The sequence below is a fragment of the Epinephelus lanceolatus genome, chromosome 1, assembly GCF_041903045.1.
Source record: "Epinephelus lanceolatus isolate andai-2023 chromosome 1, ASM4190304v1, whole genome shotgun sequence".
In the NCBI taxonomy this organism is placed as follows: domain Eukaryota; kingdom Metazoa; phylum Chordata; class Actinopteri; order Perciformes; family Serranidae; genus Epinephelus; species Epinephelus lanceolatus.
The window spans coordinates 16,785,347-16,796,277 of record NC_135734.1 but is presented as its reverse complement, the minus strand read 5'-3'; the positions used below and the strand labels follow the sequence as shown (position 1 = coordinate 16,796,277).

At 41.7% G+C, this 10,931-nt stretch overlaps 1 protein-coding gene across 1 annotated transcript; it reads right to left on the bottom strand.

Moving 5' to 3' along the window:
• LOC117256385 (adenosine receptor A1-like) lies at window positions 1-9,775 on the bottom strand. The gene is made up of 3 exons (XM_033625776.2): window positions 8,277-9,775; window positions 4,559-4,853; window positions 1-4,421 (listed from the first exon to the last, which is right to left on the bottom strand). The coding sequence occupies exons 1-3, from the start codon at window positions 8,615-8,617 to the stop codon at window positions 4,038-4,040; spliced, it is 1,020 nt and encodes a 339-aa protein (XP_033481667.2). The 5' UTR covers window positions 8,618-9,775; the 3' UTR covers window positions 1-4,037.
• Window positions 9,776-10,931: the final 1,156 nt, after the last annotated feature.

Genomic DNA, 10,931 nt, shown 5'->3' with positions numbered 1-10,931 from the left:
TGTATTTTGACTTCATCAATTGACCTTTTTATTAATGTATTCCTTCATAATTATGATTGACAAAACAGCTCACCATATTGGCACTTAAACCGCCGTGAACGTCCAGCACTTGAGTCTGATTAACAGTGTCAACATGTACAATATCTATGCTATAGTTTTTCTTTTGATATCGGTAATGTACATCTGAGAGTATTGCACAAATCATGTTTAAATTATAACACTGGTCCAGTCAAACAGATAAAAACAAAGAGATAAAACCTTAAAGCCACTATGTGTAGAATTAATAATGTCAGATGTTGGCACCCCCCAGTGGTAGTAACAAAAAGGACACTGTGTTAGATACGTTCGTCCTCATCCTCTATAATAATAATAATAATAATAATAGACAACATACACTTTGAATTTTCCTCTAGATTGTCTCATTTTTCTACAAACATGTTATAATGTCTTAAATCTTGATAAATATCCAATTCTACACTTAGTGGCTTTATAAATATTTCACAGGAGCACAAAGTGAGAAAAGAATCACATGGAAGCATTATTACAAGAGCAGCACTGGAAATACAATGAGAGTACACTTGTCTGATGAAGACATACTATGTGTGTGTGTGTGTGTGTGTGTGTGTGTGAACTGTATATGTTGTTACACATTGCCACAGATGGTAAAGACAGAGATCAACAGGGTCACATTAACAGGCCTGTTTATTTGATGGGAAAGCGACAGGGTGGCCTCAGTGTTGACCTCCTCAGAGTTGTCTTGATGAGTTCCTCAGCGGCAGTCTCGCCTTCAGGTTCCCTTGTAAACAGAATAATCCTTCCACCCTGTCCCACCTCACCCCTGGACTCCTACACCCTCATAACCTCCTCACTTATTCACACATGAGCAGCTCTCTCTGCCAAGTGGCAGAAGATCAATGTGTGCGCGCAAAAATGGCCTCTCATCGCTGATGGCTTTAGCCCCGATACGGAGAAGCACGGAGAGAAAGTGAGATGCTATTTCTGTCATAAAGAACAGAGTGGATTTATCCACATGCTACCACACATACAGTGATACAGACTTGGAATAATAGATGTCTGGATGTCTGGTGTGTGTGTGTGTGTGTGTGTGTGTGTGTGTGTGTGTGTGCGCATAACAAGGGACAAATGTGTTGTTCTCAGATACTACATATATTGTATCATGTGTTTCTGATGATTACTGGAGGGTGTTTATGTTTTGTTTTGAGCATGCAATGCAAAACACCTTTTCATGTGAACAGATAATAAAATCATTTCATCTTAGCATTATGAATTTTAATCAGACCTCACCATATGCTGATATATTTTTTGCTTACTATGAGATGGTTGAAGGGTGATTTTCCCAATCAACAGCTGTAAGAGAACACCTGCTGGCTCAGTGAGGTGAATTTTATACAGTATCTCCCATTAACATTTATACATATATTCGTTACATACAGTACATATTGTAAGTGTCAGCAGTGGCATTTCAGTGTATGTCCTCTTATGTTGAATCTCACTAATTTGAATGGGCAACACTGGTCAGTTTTAAAGGTGCAGTGTGTAGGAGTTAGTGCCATCTAGTGTAGAGGATTGCAGATTGCAACCAGCTGAAACTTCTCCATTGTGCTAAGCATGAACTCCTGGTTGGGATTACTTTAATGTTCATTGTTCAGGAGGTTTTAATCAAAAGCTGAATTATCCGCGTAGGTGTCCTCCTCTCCAAAACAAACAAACCAGGTGAATAAAGTCAGTAAAAACACTGAATAAAGCAGTTTCATGTAACAAATCAGTTTTTCTCTGACAATGTTTGGCATGCTGGAGACAGGCCACTAGCCCAGCATCTGCTAATGTGTGCTTACTTTTTCTTCTCTGATAACTATGGCTGTAATCAACCAAAGAAAATCTTGGTTGACTGAAATTCTGCCTGCTCATTGACCAATATATTGGGGTTAAATAATCTGTAGAGGTTATCTTTATATCAACTAAATTGGCCCAGTGCGCTGAGTGCACAACCTTTTAGCACTGTGTGTCCACCAAAGTGTATTTATCCTGTCACAGGGATCCATATAAACACTTGCCAAGGGCAAGTTAACTCTGTGTTCAGGCAAGTGGAATGCCTTGAGTGAAATTTAAATGTGATCTCCAATGTAATAATGCCAGAAAAAAAACTAAGTGTAGAACAGGACTGATGAGAAAAATCTGACATACTGAACACTTTAGAAGTTAACTCTGGGGTTGACAATGTCATGTACAACATAACATTACTAACGTTAATATCTTTGAAACCTGCATATAAGAGGGAGATTTTTCGCAGAGTAGCTAACATTAACCATACTGGCAGGACAAACACAGCAAAGACCCAATTATCACAGAGGACAATAACAGGTGTCCTTTTTCAGCTAGGTAAAGAAACCTTTGGTGGACACACACACTTATTAAAGTAACACCAGCGATTGTCTGACCAATGAGAATTTGGAGAAAGGTTTCTTCCTTTCCAAAGCAAATGGACCCAATGATTTAAACCGATAAAAGCACTGAATAAAGTTTTAAATTTAAAAAAAAGAAGGCGTTTTTATGACGCTGCTCATTGTGCGGAGGGGCTGCTAACTACAGTGGTAATCACAGAATTTTAAGAACACAAATGGCCATATCAGGGGCCAGTGTTTGGTTTGTCTGTTCTGGGCTACTGCACAATCATAGTGGTCCAACATGGTGGACTCGGTGGACGAACACCTACTCACAATGTAGATATTAATGGCTCACTCTAAGGTAACAAAAACATTATGATTCTTATTTTCAAGCGATTACACACTACAGAAAACATATTTGTTATATTATATTCTATCTCTGCCAATATCATCCCCCTAAATCCTACACGCTGAACCTTCAAGTCAACCCCATAACAGAAATGAAAACGTAACAGAAAATACCTGCTAGTAGTGGAAAGAGCCTGGTGATGCATGTACAGTAGAGGTACATTTTAGGTTTAAATTGATTATCCCCCAGATAAAAATTGGATGGAGGAGCTCCAACATTTCTTAGATTCACAGTCCAGCAGCTATAGTTATATAGTTACTAATAGGTGGCTCCATAGTTTTTACCATTGTCCATGCCCACAAATACTTACAGAGGAGCATCAAGTAATTTTTTCTTATAGTATAGATGCTGTTTTCAGCTACAACTATTACTACCTAGTATTAGTCGCTCTGCCAGTCAAATGTTCTCAAAAGCAGCAAAAACAATCTTCACTTGTGCTGCATTGGACCACACATCTGTATGGGCCATGAGTCTAATAAGTTACTGCACAACTGACATTGGTGCAGGCAAACTAGACGTTCATCGCACCAAAGATCCTCAACTGTAATTCCAAGCGAGCCAGTTTGACCTATTTTTTACCCATGCAGTCAGCATACAGTACATCCTGTGTCCTGGTCCAACTCAAAGCACCAAGCTGGTTGCGCAAACTTCCTGCTTGCCCACCACTGGTTTACCAGATTTACACTTTAGCAGCTTAGTTCCTCTTCATTTTCTGTCTTTAAGGCCACAGACATGTAAATGTAACACATAATATGATGCTTAACTATCTGAGATCGTTCACATAAAAAAGGCCATGAGTTTTAATTCAGGTCAGAAATACAATATAGCATACACTACTCATGTACAGCATGTGCTACAGATATACACTTACTGATTCAAGTTCAACAGGTTGGTGCTGAAACTGATGAGAAGCCCATTATCTCATACGGCATCATCTTCATTTTGTCAGCCAGTGGAGAAATAAACCATCAATCTGATTAAAATCAAAGTCTGATTGAGGACGTTTATCCTGTCTCCATGCTGATTTGTCATCCTGCTCTCTTAGAGTGTGTCCGATGGAGTGAATCAGTCAGTTCACAATGGAGTTCCCACGTCTGACATCCTGTGATGCCAAAGGCTGTTTTGACCGGTAATTCCTCGAACATAAAGCCAGAGTCCTCCATTCTGTGAACCAGTGGAGTGAAACTCAACAGTTACACAGCAATCCAATTAGTTAGCAAAGGTCACACATCATCATCGTCATCATCATTCTGCCTCAGCCTCCTCTCATGACTTTGTCCTGTCTGGCTCCCTCTTTGAGGAAGCCGACCAACTGATTCCCGACAAAGCACATACTGTTTCCAGATTTTACGGAACGCTGTGCGGAATTTCTTGATGCGGAAAGCATACACGATGGGGTTGACAGCCGAGTTGCCGTGGGTGAGGATGATGGCGATGTAAATGAGGAACTCTGGCTTATTACAGGCGGGGCAAAAGAGGGTGATGCAGTTGAGGATGTGAAGAGGGAGCCAGCTGACTGCAAAGAGGAAAAGAACAAGGGCGAGTGACTTGGCTAGCTTGAGCTCCTTGCCATAGTAGCGGCTGGGGTCTGTGTGGCTAGCTGTCACCTACAGAGAGATAAAGGAGAAGATCATCAGCACATAGATTAAATTTTAGTCAAATCAGTTCACGTTTAATTGCAAATTAATTGTCTTTTTATTGTTGCATATCAAACAAAGTGACCACAAGAAAAGGAAGGGCTCACCTTCTTGTTGAGCTGCTTGTGGATCATGTAGAATATCTCAACATAGATGGCTAGCATGAGGAGCAGAGGTGGCAGCACCCAGCCAAAGAAGTTGAAGTAGACCATGTAGTCCATGCTGATGACTGTCTCAAACTCACAGGTCACCAAGAGGTCATCAGTGACCAGGGAGCCGTTGTCACGGAGAAGCTGCAGGTTATTCCAACCCAACATGGGCGTGAGGCCCACTACGATGGACACCAGCCAACACAATAACACGGCTGTGCCAGCTCGCCGAGGAGTCACCACCCGTTTGTAGCTATGGCAAGAAGAGATTAGATCTTGTTTTTAATTCAGTCCACTACAACATAAATTAATGCAAAGATCTGCAAAAAAACATTCCCTTTATGAAGCTAATACTGTTAGCAATTCTGCAAGTATCTTGGTTTGTTGTTTCAACTCTTGCTGTTAAACAGAAGCCTATCAACTGTTGCCCGAAGTGACAATTACAGGATAAAGGTAAATGCTAAAACATAGTGCAAAAGTAGCAAAAGTGAAGAAGAGTCATAAAGTCAAGAAACTGGCCTGGTAATGTGAGTTACAGAGCAACATCTGGCTCATAATAGGGTGTCAGGTGGCCTGCCAACCATTTTGTAATTCATAATAAAAAATACTTGCCTCACACTAGAATTTTTTTTGATTCCTTGGATTTAAATAAGGCGCCAGAGTGCATAAAAAACATCAAAATTAAAAAAAAAGGGGGGGAGGATCCCAAACAGAATTCTGAGCTAAGCCAAAGATATCCTCAGATTCTAGATATTCCCCTGCATACACCTAACCTGTGCAGGGCTGACGTGACTGCTGTTTGTTTATTAACTGGCCCTTGGCCTCCTGACATTTTGCAAAAGTGGCCCCCGGGTTGAGTATCCCTGGGATGAAGCTTACTAACATCAGCTAACATTTTGTAACCGTATACCCATCATGTAAGCCTGTAGTAGAAAAACTCTTGAGTATGTTAAATTGAGCACTGGTGCGTTTTATTACTCATAAATTAAATGCTTTATTTGTAAAAGGAAGAATGTGTTATTCCTTCTTTCTAAGGTCACATAGTCTTATTCTAAGGCTGCAGTTTGTGGGGTTGATGGATCAGGGCTGATTTATAGTGTAAGCTTTTTCCAGTAGTTATTCCTTGTAATGTCCAACTCTTTTTTTATGTCTGATGGCAGCAGGTGATGTAGTTTCAGTCTGATGATCTTTCTCTGGAAATCATTGCTGTGTGCTCAGAAACAAATCGAGCATCAATCAGACACAAGCAAGACCTCTCTGCTGCTCGGAAAACTGGTAGCTGTTGCCTAACATAACTGTCTGCAGTTCTTTGGTATCTCAATAGGATGTCACTCGTCATCTCTCCCACACAATGGTCTGCTATTGGACAGGTCTGAGAATTAGTCATTGTCGAGCGCACATGAGAGATTCCAGTGGTCGACTGGGCTGTTGATTTTTGTAATTCAAGTGCTGATTCAATCAGATGAAAGAGCTGGGTAAATAATCTCAGGGGCTCATGTTTCTCCTTTCTCTCTCTTGCACATTTTTTCTCTCTTCTTATCATGTGTGATCCCTGGCTCACCTCGCTAGCATTAACACAGAAACACACTGAGAAATGTGCCAGAGCCAGACTGTCATATTTTTTCCCTTGATTCATTCTCTATCACATAAAGCACACACACACTCAGGAGTTCAGACAGGGTGAGGCAGACACAACACAGGATGTATGAATGTATACTGAAAGGATATTTAAAGAGCGTCTGGAGGTATTCCCATGTGTGACGACAGTTTTAATCTTAACTCGTGTGCTTGTAACTCCCTGTCCAGCTGCTCGTAAAGCTCGGCTGTCTGTCTGCATGCATATCAGCTGTTCATCTGCCCAAAATTGCTTTCTGGACTCGACGGTCCTCTAACTATGTCTACTTTCCTCTGGGATTTCCATCCTCATCTCCTACCTGCTAAATCCCATCCTCCAGCTGGACGCGCCAGCAATAGTTTGGACCTTTTCAAATCTCAGACACGCCACTCTTATCGTGACACTGTGCTTCCAAACCACCTCCGCTATAAAAAGCAATCAGTGCCTGGTAAACTGTGTCCCTCCCGAGTCCCAGGGGTGGTGTAGGGAGGGGGACTCCATTTCTGGCTCACATTATCACTTAGCACGAGACAGTAAAATACAATTCACTGGTGTTTAAAATGTGAACATGCCCAGGTTGAAGTGTCTGGCTAAATAAAGGATGAGCAGTAAAAGAGAAGTAAAATTTCTTAGATTTGTGACTTGGGAGAGCATCAGAGCACTTTTTCTGCCAGCCCTTTGGAGAAATATTGTATTACCTGACACAGAATCTGATTTATAGTCACTCTAACACAATATTTTTACATGACACACAAAGTTGTCAAATGTATCTAGTGTTACAATTGAAAACGGTGAGATATTTATCATCTATTACCTTACTCTGTCACTACATCTGCTACTGTATCATACTACACAATATATTTTGTTTTATTGTTCCTGTGTTACTGCCCTCTGAGTGACAGAGTGCAGTTTGTGTGTGCATGTTTCTATGTGTGTGTTGGTTGCCAGCTTGAGAAATTGCGCAATCCATCAACCAGCCACCATGAGCCTATTGACCAGTCATGCATTCTCTGCCAGCCTCATTGTTTAATTAGTCAACTTCATGTGGAAACTTGAGTTTTCAGTGAAATTATGGGTGAGGCAAGAGGATTGCTAACTAATGATAACATTTACATTTTACAGTTCTTTGTTACTATGCAATCCCCAGAAATGTCAGTTTACAGTCAAGTTAATTATCAACAAACCAACTCAGAAGCGGTAAAGAGGTACGACATTTATGACCCCCATGTGCTTCAGGATCTGAAACAGCTGGCCTCCACACAGATGTGAAATTCCAGATTTAAAAAAAGCCAAATTGGCGTGAACCTGTCTTTGGACCCTGAGCATCCGGTAAAAGCTAAAAATGTAAATAACAAGATTATCTCTATTCATCCATGTATCTGTACTGAATCAACCAGTCTACTGATCAGTCTACCTACCAACATATCTATCTATCTATCTATCTATCTATCTATCTATCAGCAAATCAGTATTAGAAAAAAATATAATAAATAAATATTTTTCAAAAATCAGAGAGGCTGTAGAGGGCTTGTTTTTTTTTCAGGCTGTAGAGGGCATTTAATATACATTCCCCCCCCCTCTACTACATTTTAAAAATCATTACATGTGTATTACGTTGTTATTGCTTTGGTTTACAGATCATATTTTGGGTGGGCTGATATTATGTATTGGAAGTGTACACTTGAGGAATAAATTAATTAATACTGAATTAATAAGTCCAAAAATATTATCTGAACAGCTAAAAGCAGGTAATAAAATGACATAGCCTTATAGGTCCGTGACTTTTATCACTGACAGACTGTAATTTCCGGTGGATATATTACAGAGATGTCAAAGCAGATTAATATAGCCATACATTAAGGTTACTGTAAATTAATTAAAATGATTAGACACACCTTTAGAGTAGCCTACATGTTACAGTCATGTCTATTTGGAGCTTAGATTAACACCCTGTATGACCGCTCTGGTTTGTGCCCTTGGTTCGAGCAGCGCACCAGACACAAAGGCTTCTGTAAATGAGACAAGATATTGGAAACTAGAAGAATTCACCTTTAGGCCTACCTCATGGGTATTTTGACTCTCAGATAGCGGTCGATGGCGATGGCCAGGAGCGCCAGGATTGAACTTTGAGTGAGGACGAGCACCGTGCAGGCGACCAACAAGCAACTGTAGAAGTGCGTCTGGAGTCCGATGCTGATGGTGATGGCGAGGGGGATGACAAGAGCGCCGACCGCAATGTCAGCCAAGGCCAGGGAGACGACGAAACAAAACGTGGTGTCCCTCAAAGACCGGTTAATACGCACAGCCCAGACCACCATCACGTTACCGATGACCGACGACACGGCGATCACCACCTCCATCCCGATGTAGACGGCTTTAGAGGAAGGCAGACCCGAAGGCATGTTCACGGATGCTGAAGGAGTGTGCGCTCAGCGGAGAAAACAGCCTCAACACGTCGAGGGAGTTCCCTGTTTGAGTTTGTGGGCACCGACTGAGATACCCTGACTTCGCTTTCGCATGTTTTATGTCCCCACTGAGGTAGAGGTAGTGTCTGTTGCTCTGTATTATTTTAGGATCCGGTCCAGGATATCGAGCTGCGCGCAAGACGCAGAACTTGGTCTCCATACGGCCCGACGCCGTGATTCAGTGAATGAAGTGGCCCCTGCAGTCCCGCTTGGCGGAGGGACAGCACGGACCCGGGACACGGAATGAGTCACAGGTTCCCAAAGCGCGGATTAACAGTGTTGCTTTCCTCAGTGTAAGGCATGTGTCAAAGGTCGGAAAAATAAACAGAATTAGCCCCCAGGAGTGTCATTCCCTGCTGAAACCGAGTCATTTCTGATAAATGCGCCATCAGCCACTCCATCTGGGTTCAGTTGGCTCAGTCTTTCTTCTCTGATAATAGTTTCTTGTGAAATAATCCCAGTTTAGAAATATCACCCAGAGAGTTCAGATGATTATTTAAAGCACCTTATCGTCGTTCTGCAAAGTCACATGTGTGACTGAAAGCTCGCCCTCTATGGGAGTGGACACACTGAGGAGGAGAATATCAAACATGAAACCATATGACAGATGGACCTTAGAGCTATTGTCAAAGATGCACAAACTTACAGCAGTGCAAATCACACATTTTCCACATGCCTTCATCATTTAGACTCCTTTATGTGATGGAAAATACATATTCAGATCACAAGGCTGCATCAAAAGAGGATTTTCCCATCATTACTATACACCCCGATACTTTTCCTCAGTGTGATCCAGGCTGAAGTGAAGAGTGGGTGAGAGGTATAAGCCTGAAGCTCTCACACTCTGGAGAGGATACACAGAGAGGAAAGTGGATGAAGACAAATGGTCATATGCTTTATGTTAGAGGGAGACAATAAAACGATAGCGGACAACATGAGCTTGGTATCAGTGGAGACCAGCAGGACTCAGCTGGAGGACGCACGCACACAAATGACCTATATAGATGCAAATGACACTCATAAATAAGTTGCAATAAAGGGTGTGACTGCATACACATGAGCATGTACGCTGGCACGGCACACGTAGCACCTCCATCTGCCTTGTATTTGGCAACAAACAGGACTGCAGTATTTAGACAAACTTATTCTCCAATCTGGGGGGGGGGGGGGGGGCAAAAATACAGGTTAACACTGTGATGACTTGATCATGGATAAAAAATGATCAGTGCTGCATCTTTCTCTCACCTTGGCTACAGTGAAGGTCTGAGAATGATTTATGTCTGTCATCAGTCATTCGGCTGCAACTCCTCTCTGACTTTCATCAAGCCTACAAGATCATTTGAAACACTTTGGATGAACCTGTCAGAGTCCAAACCAGGGCCACTCTGAGCCAAATGTGCTTTTTCTTTTTTTGCAGCCTCTTGCTGATAAGTAAATACTACAATTCACTTCCGAGCTGGAAAGAATTTCACAGAGAAAATGTGAGAAGGTGCCTGTAATCTTTTGGCTTCATGACGTAAGAATGTGCAATTTTGTTAAAGCTGTACTCACTTTTCACAGTGCAAAGGGCAAGAAGTTAGCTCCAAAAGGGCTCAGACAATTGTCTACTCCTTTTTACTACTCTTTATTTGTCATGTAAGGAACAGTTCACCTCCAAATTAAAAATGTGTTTTCTCCTCTTACTTGTAGAGCTATTTATCAATCTAAATTGTTTTGTTGTGAGTTGCTGAGATAGAGTTGTCTCCCCTCTCCCAAACATAATGAAAACAGATGGTACTTGGTTTGTGGTGCTCAAAGAACCAAAAAAAACTGTCTCTTTAAAAAATTCTCTGGTTGTGTGCGTGTATGTGTATTAATCAGTTCAATCAAGAGAGACAGGAGAGTGAAGTTAAGATACTATTTAATACAGAATCTAAGTGTGAGGGAGATATGTTGTGATCAAGGGACATCTGAGCAGCAGCAGGATAAATCCCCCGATAGAGTCCAGACACTGGTGGTGGTGGTGGCTGCTGACTCTGAGGCTGCTGATGCTGAGGATGATGAGGCTGATGAATCTGTAAAGACTAGGTGGTGATGGGGAGGTGGAGGACAGCACCAAGAAATAACTACGGCAGAGAGAGAACCATATTTGAAATGATTAGCAGTAAGATGATATCCTGACAGAAAAGGTGTGTCGCTGTGCTGTTGGTTGATTGTTAATCAACTGAAAAACAGCTGATGACTCAGTTGACAGCTCAGGGCAATGACACCT

What these genes read in the sequence shown, in the direction of transcription:
- LOC117256385 (XM_033625776.2), bottom strand. Translation starts at nt 8,617, where the DNA reads ATGCCTTCGGGTCTGCCTTCCTCTAAAGCCGTCTACATCGGGATGGAG. An exon ending in AGAGTCAAAATACCCATGAG is followed by an intron (nt 4,854 to 8,276) that starts GTAGGCCTAAAG and finishes TTCTTGCCATAG; the next exon opens with CTACAAACGGGTGGTGACTC. An exon ending in ACAAGCAGCTCAACAAGAAG is followed by an intron (nt 4,422 to 4,558) that starts GTGAGCCCTTCC and finishes ATCTCTCTGTAG; the next exon opens with GTGACAGCTAGCCACACAGA.